Here is an 18,982-nt window from a genome sequence, read left to right on the forward strand (position 1 = left end):
GCTATTGTAAATAGTGCTGCAGTGAACATTTTGGTACATGACTCATTTTGAATTATGGTTTTTTCAGGGTATATGCCCAGTAGTGGGATTGCTGGACCGTATGGTAGTTCTGTTTTTAGTTTTTTAAGGAACCTCCATACTGTTCTCCATAGTGGCTGTATCCATTTACATTCCCACCAACAGTGCAAGAGTGTTCCCTTTTCTCCACACCCTCTCCAGCATTTTTTCTTTGTAGATTTTTTGATGATGGCCATTCTGACTGGTGTGAGGTGATACCTCGTTGTAGTTTTGATTTGCATTTCTCTAATGATGAGTGACGTCGAGCATCCTTTCATGTGTTTGTTTGCAATCTGTATATCTTCTTTGGAGAAATGTCTATTTAGGTCTTCTGCCCATTTGGGGGTTCAGTTGTTTGTTTTTTTGATATTGAGCTGCATGAGCTGCTTGTAAATTGAAATTATTAACCAATTTAAAATGTAATAAATTTGAAAGTCCACATGATGCAAGTGAATATTAAATACCTAAAATTAAGCTTGGTATTATGTTTATAAATCTGTTTTAATATAACTAAACAAATTAAATGTAACTTCAACTTGTGGCGCCTTAAAAAAAACCAAACAATATGGTAGTCCAGCCACACATGGCATTTAAACTTAATTAATTAAAATTAAATTTAAAATTCAGTTCCTCAGTCATCCTAGCCACATTTCAAGTACAGCCAACCCTTGAACAACATGAGGGTTAATGGTGCCAACCCTCCATGCTGTCAAAAATCCGAGTATAACTGATATTCATATTCCCAGGTCCTCCATACCCATGGTTCCTCAGTATCTGCGGTTGCAAATCCACAGATTCAACAAACCACCGACCACATGGTACTATGGTATTCACTATTGAAAAAAATCTACGTGTAAGTGGACCCGCGCAGTTCAAACTCTTACTGGTCAACTGTACTCAACAGCCATGTGTTGCTACTCTGTTTAGACAGCACAGATATTGAACATTTCACCATCACAGAAAGTTCTCTCAGACAGCACTGTACTAGAGGGTGTACCACAACAAAACAAAGAAGGAGAAAGACACTGGGGCCCAGAAAATACAAAGTCAACATATATAAAAGCGGTAAGGGGAATCCCTAGGGTAGGAGTAAAGGCAGATCCTCAGACAGCCGCCAGAGGCTGAGAGCCTCCAGTGCAGACTGAAGCAGGGGAAGGGGCTCCAGGGGACAGCTCTTCAAGGAGAATCAACGGAGAGACTACCGAACATTCTGCACATCCAGAGATTACACAGCTGGGGACGATTAGTGACAGTAAGAGACAAAACTAAAGAAACAAATATAAGACGATTATAAGCATCAGGGTAAACAAATCATTGCAAAAAAGTTAATGTTATGATAGTACATACCACAGGGCTCAGCTATAACTGGAATAAATTGGTTAAAATACATAAAAATGAAATGCTGAGGTCATTGTTATGAAAGTATGTGTGAGAGGGCAGGAGAGGGAAAGAAAGCTAAATCTTAAATCATCGGTTTTCATATTGTTAAAGAGATAATGCCAAAAATGGAAAAAATCAAGATTTAGCAGTATCAGGATATCTTCATGGATGTAAGCACTAAAAGAATCTACCAAAAGAGTTGAAAGTAGATGCCTATGGAGAATCAAAAATGGAAGGCAGGGCTTCCCTGGTGGCGCAGTGGTTGAGAATCCGCCTGCCGATGCAGGGGACACGGGTTCGTGCCCCGATCCGGGAAGATCCCACGTGCCGCGGAGCGGCTGGGCCCGTGAGCCATGGCCGCTGAGCCTGCGCGTCCGGAGCCTGTGCTCCGCAATGGGAGAGGCCACAACAGTGAGAGGCCCGCGTACCACAAAAAAAAAAAAAAAAAAAAAAAAAGGAAGGCAAACATAGTAAAAATATTTGATGCTTTAACTTATGGGTATGTGCAACAAACATAAAAGTTAACATAATACCTAAATTGTTTTTAAATTAAAAATGAAACTGATTAATCAAATTAGTTGTGTTTGCATATTCATTAGAAATATTAAAATAAATGCCAGGAAAAAAAAGTCTGAAAAATTTAAAAGTTTTTTCTGCAGGGGAGCAGATTGGAGTTTTTGTTAAAAGCCTTCTTAACAGTATTTGAACTTATACTTTTAAAGCTTCTATATGCATGCTTTACTTTGATAATTATTAAAAAGCAAGTGATGTAAAAAAAAAAGACAATAACAAGCATTGGCGAGGACATAGAGAGACTGGAAGCTTCATACATTGCTGTTGGGAATGTAAAATAGTAGATACTCTGGAATATAGCTTGGCAGTTCCTTAAAATGTTAAACATAGATTTACCATGTGACCCAGCAATTCCACTCCAAGGTGTCTACCCAAGAGAAATGAGAACAAATATGTTCACAGCAGCATTATTCATAAAAGTTCTAAACCAGAAACAACCCAAAATGTTCATCAAGTGATGACTGGATAAACAAAATGTGGTGTATGTATATAGTGGGATAATATTCTGCAATAAAAGAAAATGCATGCTACAACACAGATGAACCTTGAAAACAGTAGGCTAAAAGAAAATACCCAGACACAAAAGACCACATAATGTATGATTCTATTTATATAAAATTTCCATAAAAGGGAAATTTGTAGAAACAGAAAGTAGATCAATGGTTGCCAGGAGCTGGGGATGGAAATGGGGGAATGAGAGCTAAGAAGTATGGAGTTTCTTACTGGGATTCTAAAATTAGAAATGTACTAAAACTAGAACATGGTGTTGGTTGCACAGCTCTGTAAATACATTAAAAATTATCAAATTTCAGGGACTTCCCTGGTGTTTCAGTGGTTAAGACTCCACGCTCCCAATGCAGGGGGCCTGGGTTCGATCCCTGGTAGGGGAACTAGATCCCGCACGCCGCAACTAAGACCTGGTGGAGCCAAATAAATAAATAAATAAATACTTTTTTAAAAATTAGCAAATTTCACACTTAAAATGGGTAAACTTTTTGGCATGTACGTTATACCTCAATAAAGCTGTTTTTTAAAAAGCAAATGATACTGTTTAAAAAAGAGAACTTGCAGACTATGAGCTAAGTGCTTTAAGTTATTATGATAACAATTCTGAAAGGTTGGTATTATTATCCCCACTTTACAGATAAGGCAACTGAGGCTCAAAGAAGTTAAGCAACTTGCACAATTAGCAAACACAGCAAAGTTAAAATGTGTGCACATGTGCCGTAACTACAGAGTTCCTGTACTTTCTCCCATGTGTGACTGCCTGGGTCCTGAAGAGCTGTGGGTAGATCATGCCGAGGCCTGAGTCAAGGTTCCCTTCACCCCTGGATTCCATACAACCGAGTCACCACCTAGGTCAGAGTGCTGTTAGGCTAATGGGTGAACTTTGAGTACCCAAAGACTTTCAGTCTCTCTAGAGACCAGCATTGTGATACTGTGACTTATAATAAGAAATATAGGGCTTCCCTGGTAGCGCAGTGGTTAAGAATCCGCCTGCCAATACAGGAGACACAGGTTCAAGCCCTGGTCCAGGAAGATCCCACAGGCCGTGGAGCAACTAAGCCTGTGCACCACAACTACTGAGCCTGCGCTCTAGAGCTCACGTGCCACAACTACTGAAGCCCGTGCGCCTAGAGCCCATGCTCTGCAACAGGAGAAGCCACCGCAATGAGAAGCCCGCACATCACAATGAAGAGTAGCCGCTGCTCGCCGCAACTAGAGAAAGCCCGCGGGCTGCAACGAAGACCCAACGCAGCCAAAATTAAAATAAATAAAAAATAAATTATTTTTTTAAAAAAAGAAATATAGATTTGCTCTTAATCTCCATTCCTGGCTCACAGCCCCTTACAGCTCCTTGGAATTTCCTGAGTGATAAGAGCAATGGGAGAATCTTTTGTTATAATAGTTGGTCTTCTGTTTATCAGTTCCTGAAATAGCTCCAGAGCCATAAAGGTGAAAGGAGTGTGTTATTCATAATAAACTCCTTTCAACCACACCTGAGGTTATATTAATAAGATAACTTATGGAAAGCCCTAAGGATGGAGGGCTGGTTGCCAGGGGAACCAACAGTGATTACAGATTGGAACTTTCAGTCCCACTTCCCTGACCTCTAGTGAGGGGAGAGAGGCTGGAGGTTGAATCAATCACCAGTGTCCAGTGATTTAGTCAATAATGTCTATGTAATGAAGCCTCCATAAAAACCCAGAGGACAGGGTTCAGGGAACTTCTGGGTTGGTGAACACACAGAGGTGCTGGGAGGGTGGTGCACTCAGAGGCATGGAAGCTCAGCCTCCTTTCCCCACACACTGCCCTCTGCATCTCTTCCATCTGCCTGTTCCTAAGTTACATCCTTTTATAATAAACTGGTAATCTGGTAAGTAAAATGTTTTCCTGAGTTCTGTGAGCTGCTTTAGCCAATTAATTCAACCCAAGGAGTGAGTTGTGGGAACCTGTGATTTATAGCCAGTCAGTCATAAGCACAGGTGACAACCTGGACTTGTGACTGGTGTCACATTAATAAGCAGTCTTATGGGACTGAGCCCTTAGCCTGTGAGATCTGATGCTATCTTCAGACAGATACTGCCAGAATTGAGTTAACTGCTTGGTGGTGCTGGAAAAAGCACACATCAGAAGCAGGAAATACAGAGACTGCACGTGACTAACTAAAAATATGAGCCGGCCAATCTTTGCCATAGGAGGTCAGAGGTCAACAGATGTTACTATTTGAAAATGAAACTTCGCCTCTCTCCACGGCTCTCTCTGGGGTGGCCTGGAGTGGGGGGGCTCTGGAGTCATAACTGGGTCCAAGTTGCAGTTTTGCCACTCAGCAGCTGGGGGCCCCTTGAGCAAATTACTTCAATCTTTCTGTGCCTCAGTTTCCTCATCTCTAAAGTGAAGATGAAAAGAGAACCTGTTCTACAGGCCTTCAAAGTGCTTAGAGCAATACTAAGTGTCTGCCGTCAGCATTACTTCATCTATGTATTTGCACTTGTCACCTAACTGGGCAGAGCCTGCCTTACCTCAGTTTTGCTATAAAACTGCCCTTGGGCCTGTGCATTCTCTCGTCTACCATGGTGTCATCTGTTGGTGAGGGGTCAGCAATGCCCTCCAAAGCTTGCCACACATTCTCACTGACCCACGTGAAATCAGCCTAAAGAGGTCATGGGGAGGCATCTGGTCCAAGCCCATCACCGTCCAGATGGGCGCAGTGAGGTTCTGCATGGCGTCTGGGCCGCCCCGTCCACAGGCCTCCCAAGGGAGCCTAACGTGATTCTCGCACAAACACTCTACCCAGTACGTTCTTGTGCCCCAACTTCTCCAGGGAGATCTCTTGTCCATCTAGCTAAAGAAGTAGGTGAGAAAAATCCACACTGCGATTTTAAAGAGGGTCAAATGTTAATTACGAGTGACTCTATTTGAAAGATAGCAACGAAAGCATTTTTAATCCTTCTTCTTTCTCCCCAAACCTCCAGCACTGGAAAAAAATAAAAAATAAATAAATAAATAAAACCAGTTCTTTGAAAACTGAACCAAACACAACAGTTTTACGGACAATGCTTAAGAGGCAGGCTTTTCCCCAGGGAATGGCTAAAGTGTTTATTCTCTTGTTACCTTGGTAACCGCTACCTTGGCACCCTTGTTGATGAGCTGAACCACATTCTCCGCCTGGCCTTTGTATGCAGCTATGAGCAGGCGTTCTGAAAGCGCAGCGACCGCATCCTGCTGGCTCATGAATTAGGAGAGAAAGACGTTTTCCGGAAAGTGGTAGACAAGTTCCTTTGGCTAAACACGATGCCACGGGCCCAGGAAGGCACCCTCAGGTAAAGACGTTCCGATCATTGGAAGGTGCCTTCATCACTATGCCATCTTTGGGACCTAGGGGTTACAGAACAAAGCTGCCATCAGCACCAGTCAGCACCCAGGACAGGCCACACCTCTCCTCCCTGGTTTTAGAGCATCTGCTGATGGCTCAGTGCAGGGGAGGGGAGCTGGGGGAGACAGGACAGGCGGGAAGCACCCTCTGCAGAGGAAACCCTGAACTTGCACGGGGAAGGCGGAGAGTATACGGAAACACCCTGCTCCCATCCCCACCCCCGCTGACTCCAGACCACGGTGAGGTCTGCTCTGCATCTCCCACCCAGGGAGCAGCGGCCTGACACAATCCTCTGAATGTAGCCTGGTTTCCAGGCCCACCCTCGGCAGGAAACTACACTGTGTAGGACCACACAGGGCCCTCTGGACCGCGTTTTGTGGGCCCACCACGGCTAACATGCCTATTCCCCTGGCCGGTTAGGTGCCTGTGGACCACACCCCACAGAGACCCTGAGGAGGGGGCCGCATCCATGGGGCTTTCTCCCCGCATTTCCGGCCTGTCTCTTCCTTCATCCTTTTCCCATTGTAAATGGTGCAGGTTCCAGAATTCTGCAACAGATGGAGAGCTGGGAGCAGGCCCGGACCATCTCCTAACCAATAACTGCTGGAACAACCCATCTTGGGAACAAAACTGATGCTACAAACAGGTACTCTAGGGAGGGGCTTAACAAGAGGGAAGTAAGTGAGCAATTCAATCCGGCGACAGGGTGCTAAGCCCCGGCTCGGCTCGGAGCAGTGGTCTGGGGGTAGTAACTAGCAGTAAACTCAAGCCCTCTTTCCACCAAATGGCCAAATGGATAGAATTTTAAAGACTGACTCTTCCCAGTAGCCCTGGACCACCATTAGAGCAAACCAAAGCCACTGGTATTATTATGCCAAAGGTGAAGGGTTTTGGGGGCCAAAGAAGGAAAGCTTAAGAATCTGACCTATTCCTACTAGGACAGCAAGGAAACGTGGGTCTCTTTTTGTTTTAAAATGTACTTACTAAAAATACCAATATATGCAGATGGAAAGAAAATGCTGTACCACAAGGAATCCCAGGCCCTACCACACATTCTAATTATGAAGGACCAGAAGATACAGACGCCCTTTACAGTGGTTTCCAGGCAAACCCCATGCTCCTTTCAATCTGTAAAGAGTAAGGCACGGGCTGTGATGTGACTGAGAAAGGGCTGGTCGGTACCTGCTCTGACTCTGCATCACCGTGACATCCAGGTGGCTCGTGTCACCAGCAGCTCCGGGCCGCTGGGGTTAAACGTTCACGTATAAAACAGACAGAACAACAGGACTGCGGTACGGACTAAAGATGGTATTTTATTGCGTAAAAGTATTGGCCAAATGTGAGGAGTAAAACTTCTGAAAGGTCATTCTTATTTATCCCTGCTCAGCTTGCAAATGATCAAATTTTCTCACTGTCGTCCATCTGTTACCCAAAATGTGGATAAAGAAGAGCAAGGAAAGGGACTTCCCTGGTGGTCCAGTGGTTAGGACTCCGTGCTTTCACTGTCGAGGGCACAGGTTCAATCCCTGGTCAGGGAACTAAGATCCCACAAGCCACGCAGCACGGCCAAAAAAAAAAAGAGAATAGCAAGGAAAGAGACACGAGGAACCCTCACAAACGCTTGCAAATGATCAAATTTTCTCACTGTCGTCCATCTGTTACCCAAAATGTGGATAAAGAAGAGCAAGGAAAGGGACTTCCCTGGTGGTCCAGTGGTTAGGACTCCGTGCTTTCACTGTCGAGGGCACAGGTTCAATCCCTGGTCAGGGAACTAAGATCCCACAAGCCACGCAGCACGGCCAAAAAAAAAAAGAGATAGCAAGGAAAGAGACACGAGGAACCCTCACAAACCCACCCTGCTCTGATCACCAAGCTCATCAGAAGCGCAACAAACCTGGAGAAGGCACAAGCAGGGGACCCCTCCCGCAGCCACGGTCAGAGATCGTGGGATGCGCCCCAAATCTTTGTTGAATGAATGTGCCAATGAAAGAATAAAGTTGAGACTCAAAACAGAGAGAAATGGAGCTGGAAAAGCCTTTGGAAATTCTCAGGGTCACACTGAAAGACTGTAGTTTGGGCTTTATGTTTCCCAGAATGTTCCACTGTTTGGGAGTGGTTTGTTTTCGTAAACACAGGATACACCGTCTCTCTTTATTCAGGTAATCTGCAGCACCTTCAAACCAATTACCCTGAGCTTCTGATCTGTCTGCCCCAATCCTGCGAAAGCACTCCAGGCCCAAATGGCAGGAGAATGCAGAAAATTAGCCCCAGCTTCCTAAATGCTCTCCCTCCTTCAGCCACACTCTTCTGCACTCACTCATTTGTTATTTCCCAAACCTTTCCTGCAACGGGCATTTGAGTGTCTCAAGTACAATGGCCCGGTTCATACAAACATTATCATCATGGCTAAAATGTCACGACTCCACTCTACAGCTTAACGCCCGGGGATAGAGATATTCTTGCTGCAACCCAGGGCAGCCCATCAACCGAGGTCATGAGCTCCAGACCAGCAGTGCTGTCCGGACTCCCCAGCAATGGAAGCACGGGTTAACCGGCCTGTCTACACTGACAGTCGCTCCCCTCCCTCCCTCCCTTCTGTCCCATGACATAAATTCAGCCTCGGGGACACTGAGACAAAAGCCAAGGTGCACTGATTGCCATGGTTGCCAGCTACTGAGATAGCCCATAATTACCTTTGGTAAACAGCCCTTTACAAGCCCAGCGCACATTACTATTCCTTTTTTTTCTTTTAAAGAGACAGAAACACTACATCTGTGAGAAAACGTTGGCCAAGCAGAAATGTCAGCGTTTTGATTTTTCTTTTTTTTAAATTTCAATGGCAGCTACTTAAGGATAAAATGCTCCCCACCCCCAAGCCATCCCACACCCTCCACCACAGCCAGTGCACAGCCCGCCCGAGGCAGAGAGAGGCCTGCAGGATAGGTCCCCCATGAGATGCTGGATACCTCACCATCACCATAGTCCAGAAAACTGCCTGCAAAATCAGGAACAGAATCCCCGGTTTCCAGTTCCTAGTCTGCTGCTAGCACCATCGCTGTGTGCTTGGGTATCTCAAGTTCATGCTCAATTTAAATCCAGTAGCCTCGCTAGTAGGACCTCCAGTATTCGCCTTCATTTTCATTTACACACGGCAGAGGGGGGCGGAGGGAGGGATCAAAGTGGCTGAGTCTTCTTTTCTTTTCTTTTTTTAAAAAATTATGTATTTATTTATTTTTGGCTGCGTTGGGTCTTTGCGGCTGAGGGAGGGCTTTCTTTAGTTGCGGTACGCGGGCTTCTCATTGTGGTGGCTTCTCTTGTTGCGGAGCACGGGCTCTAGGCTCACGGGCTTCAGTAGTTGTGGCTCGTGGGCTCTAGAGCGCAGGCTCAGCAATTGTGGCACACGGGCTCAGTTGCTCCGCGGCATGTGGCATCTTCCCGGACCAGGGCTCGAACCCGCGTCCCCTGCATTGGCAGGCGGATTCGTAACCACTGTGCCACCAGGGAAGCCCCTAAGTCTTCTTTTCTGCCTCCTTTCTTTTTTTTTTTTTGGCCCTGCCGTGCAGCATGTGGGATCTTAGTTCCCCAGCCCGGGATCAAACCCAAGCCAACCTGCAGTGGAAGCATGGAGCCTTAACCACTGGGCCACCAGGGAAGTTCCTTTGCCTCCTTTCTGACTTCCACCTTGGGCTGGGGTGCAGGGCCCAGCTCACGTTCCCTTCCACCTCTCTCGTGATCACTGCCCTAAATCTTTGTATCCTTACCTCCCACCTAGAACAATGATCCCCATCCTTTTGCAGTGAGGGGATACTTGGCTTCTCATCTGATACCTCTGAACTGACAAATCAAACCAGGAGGAAGGAAGTGGGCTGGGGAGAGGAATAAAGAGGCTGCTGGACCCCCAACAGTGAGTGGGGAGGGGAGGGGAATAGAGAGGGATGGTGACCAGTCTGCAATCAAGGAGTTAAACTTCACTGCCAACCTGTTGGGTACCCAGGCTGCAAGCAGCTGCGTTCCCTCATTAAATCTGAGCTTCCGCTTCCAAATAGACCACCTATCATTCAAGACACTTCCCATTGCTGGCGGTGAGGAATTTCTGCCCCAAGTCTATCAATCACACCCCTCTTTGTCACTTTCACAGCATTTTTCACAGGAGAAAAACCTTAAAATGCAAACAAGCTGCGAGTTCTTTAAGCAGAAACGAAATAAACGCACGATCATAAATACGCAATAAGCATCATGAATCTAGAAAGGGATTTAGCTTCCTCAGAAAGATTTCCCTCCTTCCTCCCAGCCCACTGCCCCATTTTCATTGCTCTCCAATTCGCCAGTGCTTTTGTCTCTCATCACAAATGCCAGAGGGCCAAACAGCTGCTTGGTCTGTGATGCGATCGGTTTTCTTTTTATAGTGAAAGGTCTATGAGGTTTTCTCGAAGATTTACAACAAAGTCCCCTGGTACCGGTATCCCAAAGCCACTGCATTCAGTCTCCTAACAGGCAAAATATTCTAGAAGAAACCTGCAAACAAAAGTCCCAGCCAGGCATTACACACAGCCCACCCAGAGACGGTCCACAGGCACCCAGGAACCAGTGGTTAGGGAGGGCCATCAGTTACGATAACTCGCTTTGCTCCTACTGGTCCAAACCCTGTGTTGAGAGATTGTACTCACATCCGGGGGTCTGTCCTCCCTGTTCTACATCGTGTTCTGTTGCTGGAAAACCACGGTCAGTTCTTTCCTGGAGAGATCATTAGCTTCCTAGGGCTGTTACGCCCAAGGGTCTGCAGTGATTTACATTACAGTGCTTGCTGCCTTTTCCCCTTGAGCTTCCTCTGCCAGTACTGGCCAGATCACATCTAAAAGCTTAGTAAGACATCCATTCAGCTCGCAATGTTTGGTGGCTTCCTAGTCTGCCTGGCACAGAAGTCTTGGGTCTTCAGACTTTGTTGGACTGCTCCCTCCTGCCAGCAGAGGACCTGTAACACTGCTCTGATCAGAGTCAGGGAATGATTCACAGATGGGCAGAGAGCTTTTAAATGATGCTCAGACGACAGAGAAACGAAGTTTGTATTCTTTCAGCAGTGATACGGGGAGATGAATGCACGTGTTGTAAGGGACGGAGGATGCCGGAAGGGTCAAAATCTGTAATGAACTGCCTTTGTGACAACAGTTATGGAAATGCCCGTTTTGTGGAAGCAGCGGAGACTCAGACACTCCCCGCCCCGCCTTGGGCAGAGAGTTCCAGCACAGTGACCGCAGCAGCAAGGAGACTAGGGCCTGGTTGAGAAGCCATTCCCCGTGTTTGTGAACCCATAGTTTGTCTCAAAAATCCTCCTCTGAACAGAGTCTCTGCAGGAAAGGGGGAAGGGAGGAAACAGGGAGCTTTTTCAAGTGCTGTCAATGGCCCTCCACATGGCAGGTGTGTCCTCCAGACCACTTGTTGAAGCAACAGAAAACCAACTTCCCAACTGGAGTAATCATAGAAAGGAAGAGGGTTTTGGTTTTGACTTGAACCGATATTACTATTTTCCCTCTCATTTCTAAAGCTAGAATTGTTGGTCCTGGAGAGGGGAAAAGAACACTGGCAATATGAACCCTCCAAGCGCCATCCCTGCCCAAAGGCTTGCTTCCATTACCCTAAGGGTAGCAGCTCCTATGGGCCAGGGGCTGGCATTCTGCTTTGGCCAGTGTTCACCTTACACCAAGGGCAGGAGCATAGCCAGGGACCGGGGCTGGTGCGCTGCAGAGAATGAATTCCCCTGGGGAGACAAAATGCCAGTAGAATGATAATCCTATTTTTAATGCACGACCCTCATACTAGTTTATCCAGAAGTGATCACTGCTGGGAAGCTGCAACCACCACTGGAGGACCAGTGAGGTTAGAATATAGATGAATGTGACCCGCTCCCTACTTTGAAGAAACGCATCCTCTGGCCCTGATCAGCCTTGATCAGGGCCCAAAAGGCCAGATTCCAGATGAGAACTTTACACCAAATGAGACAGAAGTATAAAGCAAGGAGTGGTTAATTTTCTCAGAGTTTCTGAGACATTTTCTTCTTCTGAGAAAACAGACTCCCCAGATAGGGACCCTCAACACAATACTATCCATGAGGATAGAACAACACGGGTTGCTTGCAGAGTCTGGTGTTCACAAGTGCTATCTGCAAAAGACAGGGGCAGAGAGGCACCTCTTGAGCAAGCCCACCATGGCAAAGGAACATGTATGCTTATTTCTTGAGGACGTCTCAAGTACAGTAACTATTCTCTTCTGAGTCTGACACTTAGAGGATCTTTGAAACAATCACCTCTGCAGGAGGCATGGAGAGGCTGTTGCAGTGAAAGTTGAGTGACATCTGGATACTGGATACTATTCAGTAAACCTATGACATACCCTAGCATCAAGAAAAGCTGCTTAACAAATGTACAAATAATATATCAGAGGTTTAAGGACACATCACTGAATACAGATATGACTGACAGGAGGCTTGTGATGTAGAAACCTTCCCTTTTTACATGGGGCGATAATTACTTTTCGGTTGTCTGGCACTGCGAGATCACCAGAGCCTCCAAGTTGGGAGCCAGGCACTCACATCACATAGCAAATGACCAAAATCCAGACCAAGAGTCACCCATTGCTGAGCCCTCCGCTGCCCCATCTCTCCCTAGACAAGATGAGGCTGAATTGTGTCCCCCAAAATTCATGTATTGAAGCCTTAAACTTTAGTGTGACTGTATTTGGAAACAGGGCCTTTAGAAGGTAATGAAGGTAAAACGAGGTTCTAAGGGTGGGGCCCTGATCTGATAGGGTTAGTGTCCTTATAAGGAGAGACACCAAAGAGCCCCCCTGCTCACCCTCTTCCCCAGCCCCCTCTTTTCACACCTGCACCCTCATCTCCGAGCCAAGCTCACAGAAAAGGCCATGTGAGGACATAGCGAGAAAGTGGCCATCTGCAAGCCAAGAAGAGAATCATTATCAGGAACCAAACTCTGCTGGACCTTGATCTGGGGCTTCCAGCCTTCAGAACTGTGAGAAAATAAATTCCTGGCATTGAAACCACCCAGTCTACGGTATCTTGCTATGGCAGCCCTGGTGACTAAGACCCGAGCCTCCCTCACAGTGTAATTTGCTGGCATGAGCTCAAGGTTGGTCTTCCTGGTTAGATTGAACTCCTTGAGGGCAGGAATCCTATTTTGTTTATCTTGTATCTCCAGTGCCTGGCATAGTTCCCGGAACATACTTAGCCTTTAATGTCTGTTCAGCGGATGCTAGAAAATCTAATAATCAGTTGCTTTTCCTAATCATTAATTGGTCTTCAGGAGTCTGTAGATCCCATAAGAAATAGAGGAGATACGAACCAAGTCAGCTAGCCTTTTTCCTTTCCCCAAAGTTAAAGCAGGCTATGGCTGCAGAACCTTCAAGAGATAACAAATAGGGGATGTTTTCATTCTTCCCTTTCACTTCCTCCCCAAAATTGAGGATGATCCCAGCTCCTGGGATCAGAATTACTGACCTCAAGTGACACAGGTCCGTCAGCACCCAAGCACTGGACAGCACCACAGTCACCCCTGGAATTTTCCTCTCACTATCCTTAACTTCTGTTGGGTAAAACCACAAATGCTAAAGATAAACCTAAACAAGCAATACCAAATGACAATAAAACCAATCCCCAGAGAGTAGCCCACCTGCCATGTATCCACATCTCATCTCCTACCCACTCCTTCAATCTGCTTTAATCTGGTTTCTTTCTGCCCCTAATTTTCCTACTAAACCATTGCTGATGCTGCAGTTGTTAATTCTGTGGTGTATTAAGCATTTATTGAACAGATAGGCACAAAGAACTATGGAAATTGGGTGAGACAGCTTTCTTGCTTGGTGTGCTGGGGTGGAAAGCAGGTCAGGAATGTTCTTACAGAGAAGGTCATATTTGAGCTGGGTCTTGGAGGACTGGAGGATTTTGTTAGATAGAGAAGTGGGGGAGGACACAGGCAGAGGAAACAGCAAGAGCAAAGGCAGAGTGGTCTGGAAGGGTAGGAAAGAGGAGCAAAGAGACTTTTGCAGCTGGAGCTTATAATACGTGGGCAAAGACCAGAGATGATGTTGCAAAGTCAGGCTGTGGAAAAATTTTCACATCGTGCCAAAGACATTGGACTGTATCTTGCGTTTGTGATGGGGAATCCTAAATGTTGGTAAGAAGAGAGACTAGTCAGATTTGTGTACTACTTGGAACTCAAACATACAGAATTGGATTAGTCATAATTATGGGTCCATGCTACACTTTCAAGAGTGTATGTACCCAGCTTTCTCTTCCTTCCTTCCTTTACTTCTCCTTTTATTCCTTCCTTCCTTCTATCCTTCTTTCTTTTTATTTTAATTAATACACTTTATTTTTTTTATAAATTTATTTTTAAAAATTTTTGAAATTTATTTTTGGCTGCGTTGGGTCTTTGTTGCTGCGCGCAGGCTTTCTCTAGTTGCAGCAGGCAGGGGCTACTCTTTGTGGCAGTATGCGGGCTTCTCATTGCGGTGGCCTCTCTTCTTGTGGAGCACGGGCTCCACGTGTGTGGGCTTCAGTAGTTCTGGCTTGCGGGCTCTAGAGCGCAGGCTCAGTAATTGTGGCACACGGGCTTAGTTGCTCTGTGGCATGTGGGAATCTTCCCGGACCCGGGCTTGAACCCGTGTCCCCTGCATTGGCAAGCAGATTCTTAACCACTGTGCCACCAGGGAAGCCCCAGACTTTATTTTTTAGAGCAGGTTTAGGTTTACAGAAAAATTGAGCAGAAAGCATAAAGAGGTTCCTTATACTGCTTCACCCATACTCCCGCCCTCACACCCAACATAGTGTCCCCTATTATTAACAACTCGCTTTAGTGTGGTAGATTTGCTATAACTGATGAGTCAATACAGATACATTATCATTAACTAGATCCCATGGTTTGCATACTGTTCACTCTGTGTTGTACAGTTCCTTGGCTCTGCACAAATGTATAATGGCATGTATCTATCACTATAGTATCATACACAATAGCTTCACTGGCCTAATGCTCCGCCCATTCATCCCTCCCTCCCCCCCCACCCCCTGACAACCACTGATCATTTTACTGTCTCTAAAGTTTTGCCTTTTCCAGGATGTTATACAGTTAGAGTCATACAATATGCTGCTTTTCCAGCTGGCTTTTTTCACTTAGTAAAATGCATTTAAGATGCCTCCATGTCTTTTCATAGCTTGATAGCTCTTTTTTTTTTTTAGTGCTGAATAACATTCCATTGTATGGACGTACCAGGGTTTATCTATTCACCTATTAAAAGACATGTTGGAGGGCTTCCCTGGTGGCGCACTGGTTGAGAGTCCACCTGCCGATGCAGGGGACGCGGGTTCGTGCCCCGGTCTGGGAGGATCCCACATGCCGCGGAGCGGCTGGGCCCGTGAGCCATGGACGCTGGGCCTGCGTGTCCAGAGCCTGTGCTCCGCGATAGGAGAGGATGTGGCAGTGGGAGACCTGCATACTGAAAAAAAAAAAAAGACATGCTGGAGATTGGTTCAAGATGGCGGAGTAGAAGGACGTGCTCTCACTCCCTCTTGCGAGAGCACTGCAATCACAACTAACTGCTGAACAATCATCGACAGGAAGACACTGGAACTCACCAAAAATGATACCATAAATCCAAAGACAAAGGAGAAGTCACAATGAGACCGTAGGAGGGGCGCAATCACAATAAAATCAAATCCCATAACTGCTGGGTGGGGGACTCACAAACTAGAGAACACTTATACCACAGAAGTCCACCCACTGGAGTGAAGGTTCTGAGCCCAAAGTCAGGCTTCCCAACCAGGGGGTCTGGCAACGGGAGGAGGAATTCCTAGAAAATCAGACTTTTAAGGCTAGCAGGACTTGACTACAGGACTTTGACAGGACTGGGGGAAACAGAGACTCCACTCTTGGAGGGCACACACAAAGCAGTGTGCACATCAGGACCCAAGGGGAAGGAGAGTGATCCCATAGGAGACTGAACCAGATCAACCTGCTAGTTTTGGACGGTCTCCTGCAGAGGCGTGGTGTGGCTGTGTCTCAGCATGAGGACAAGGACACTGGCAGCAGAAGTTCAGGGAAGTACTCCTTGGTGTGAGCCCTCCCAGAGTCCCGCCATTAGCCCCACCAAAGAGGCCGGGTAGGCTTCAGTGTTGGGTCGCCTCAGCCAAACAACCAACAGGGAGGGAACCCAGCCCCACCCATCAGCAGACAAGTGGATTAAAGTTGTACTGAGCTCTGCCCACCAGAGCAACACCCAGCTCTACCCACCACCAGTCACTCCAATCAGGAAGCTTGAACAACCCTCTTAGATAGCCTCATCCACCAGACGGCAGACAGAAGCAAGAAGAACTACAGTTCTTCAGCCTGTGGAACAAAAACCACATTCATAGAAAGATAGACAAGATGAAAAGGCAGAGGGCTATGTACCAGATGAAGGAACAAGATAAAACCCCAGAAAAACACCTAAATGAAGTGGAGATAGGCAACCTTCTAGAAAAATAATTCAGAATAATGATAGTGAAGATGATCCAGGACCTCGGAAAAAGAATGGAGGCAAAGATTGAGAAGATGCAAGAAATGTTTAACAAAGACCTAGAAGAATTAAAGAACAAACAAACAGATGAATACTACAATAGTTGAAATGAAAAATACACTAGAAGGAATCAATAGCAGAATAACGGAGGCAGAAGAACAGGTAAGTGGCCTGGAAAACAGAATGGTGGAATTCACGGCTGCAGAACAGAATAAAGAAAAAAGAATCAAAAGAAATGAAGACAGGGGCTTCCAACAACATTCGCATTACAGGGGTCCCAGAAGGAGAAGAGAGAGAGAAAGAACCCGAGAAAACATTTGAAGAGATTATAATCAAAAACTTCCCTAACGTGGGAAAGGAAATAGCCACCCAAGTCCAGGAAGTGCAGAGAGTCTCATACAGGATAAAGCCAAGGAGAAACACACCGGCACATAGTAATGAAATTGGCAGAAATTAAAGACAAGGAAAAATTATTGAAAGCAGCAAGGGAAAGATGACAAATAACATAAAGGGAACTCCCATAAGGTTAACAGCTGATTTCTCAGCAGAAACTCTACCAGCCTGAAGGGAGTGGCATGACATATTTAAAGTGATGAAAGGGAAGAACCTACAACCAAAATTACTATACCCGGCAAGGATCTCATTCAGAATCGAAGAAGATCATCCAAACAGAAAAATAATAAGAAAACACAAGCTTTAAATGACACAATAGACCAGATAGATTTAATTGATATTTATAGGACATTCCATCCAAAGACAGCAGATTACACTTTCTTCTCAAGTGCGCACAGGAACACGATCCAGGATAGATCGCATTTTGGGTCACAAATCAAGCCTCAGTATATTTAAGAAAATTGAAATCATATCAAGCATCTTTTTTGACCACAACACTATGAGATTAGAAATCAATTACAGGGACAAAAACATAAAAAACACAAACACATGGACGTTAAATAATACGTTACTAAATAACCAAGAGATCACTGAAGAAATCAAAGAGGAAATAAAAAAATACCTAGAGACAAATGACAATGAAAACATGATGATCCAAAACCTATGGGATGCAGCAAGAGCATTTATAAGAGGGAAGTTTATAGCAATACAAGCCTACCTCAAAAAACAAGAAAAATCTCAAATAAACAATCTAACCTTACACCTAAAGGAACTAGAGAAAGAAGAACCAACAAAATCCAAAGTTAGTAGAAGGAAAGAAATCATAATGATCAGAGCAGAAATAAATGAAATAGAGATGAAGAACACAATAGCAAAGATCAATGTAACTAAAAGCTGGTTCTTTGACAAGATAAACAAAATTTATAATTCTTTAGCCAGACTCATCAGAAAAAAAAGGGTGTGGACTCAGATCAATGAAATTAGAAATGAAAAAGAAGTTACAACACACGTCACAGAAATACAAAGGATCATAAGAGACTACTATAAGCAATTTTAGGCCCTAAAAATGGACAACCTGACAGAAATGGACAAATTCTTAGAAAAGTACAACTTTCCAAGACTGAACCAGGAAGAACTAGAAAATATGAACAGACCAATCACAAGTACTGAATTTGAAACTGATTTAAAAACTCCCAACAAACAAGAGTCCAGGACCAGACGGCTTCACAGGCGAATTCTATCAAACATTTAGAGAAGAGGTAACACCTACATTTCTGAAACTATTCCAAAAAATTGCAGAGGAAGGAACACTCCCAAACCCATTCTATGAGGCCATCATCACCCTAATGCCAAAACCAGACAAAGATACCATGAAAAAAGAAAATTACAGACCAATATCACTGATGAACATAGATGCAAAAATCCTCAACAAAATACTAGCAAACAGAATCCAACAATACATTAAAAGGACCATACAACATGAGCAAGTGGGATTCATCCTAGGGATGCAAGGATTATTCAATATCCACAAATTAATCAGTGTGATATAAAGATCAGAGCAGAAATAAATGAAATAGAAACAAAGAAAACAATAGCAAAGATCAATAAAACTAAAAGCTGGTTTCTTGAGAAGATAAACAAAACTGATAAACCATTAGCCAGACTTATCAAGGAAAAGAGGGAGAGGACTCCAATCAGTAAAATCAGAAATGAAAAAGAAGTTACAATGGACACCACAGAAATACAAAGCATCCTAAGAGACTACTACAAGCAACTCTATGCCAATAAAATGGACAACCTGGAAGAAATGGACAAATTCGTAGAAAGGTATAACCTTCCAAGCCTGAACCAGGAAGAAATAGAAAATATGAACAGACCAATCACAAGCAATGAAATTGAAACTGTGATTAAAAATCTTCCAGGAAACAAAAGTCCAGGACCAGATGGCTTCACAGGTGAATTCTATCAAAAATTTAGAGAAGAGCTAACACCCATCCTTCTCAAACTCTTCCAAAAAATTGCAGAGGAAGGAACACTCCCAAACTCATTCTATGAGGCCACCATCACCCTGATACCAAAACCAGACAAAGGTACTACAAAGAAAGAAAATTACAGACCAATATCACTGATGAATATAGATGC

The 18,982-nt window shown here is 44.9% G+C and overlaps 1 protein-coding gene across 2 annotated transcripts in view; it reads right to left on the minus strand.

Annotated features, from left to right (window-relative positions):
* The window catches only part of ANKRD6 (ankyrin repeat domain 6), a 215,439-nt gene that overhangs the window by 66,308 nt on the left and 130,149 nt on the right, over positions 1–18,982 (minus strand). For both annotated transcript variants that reach the window (XM_055087623.1, XM_028494646.2), the window contains exon 2: positions 5,626–5,889. In XM_055087623.1, coding sequence (XP_054943598.1) covers positions 5,626–5,745 — 120 coding nt within the window. In that variant the 5' untranslated portion in view covers positions 5,746–5,889. The remainder of the gene's footprint in view (positions 1–5,625; positions 5,890–18,982) is intronic.

The sequence above is a fragment of the Physeter macrocephalus genome, chromosome 10 (genome assembly GCF_002837175.3).
Source record: "Physeter macrocephalus isolate SW-GA chromosome 10, ASM283717v5, whole genome shotgun sequence".
NCBI lineage: Eukaryota > Metazoa > Chordata > Mammalia > Artiodactyla > Physeteridae > Physeter > Physeter macrocephalus.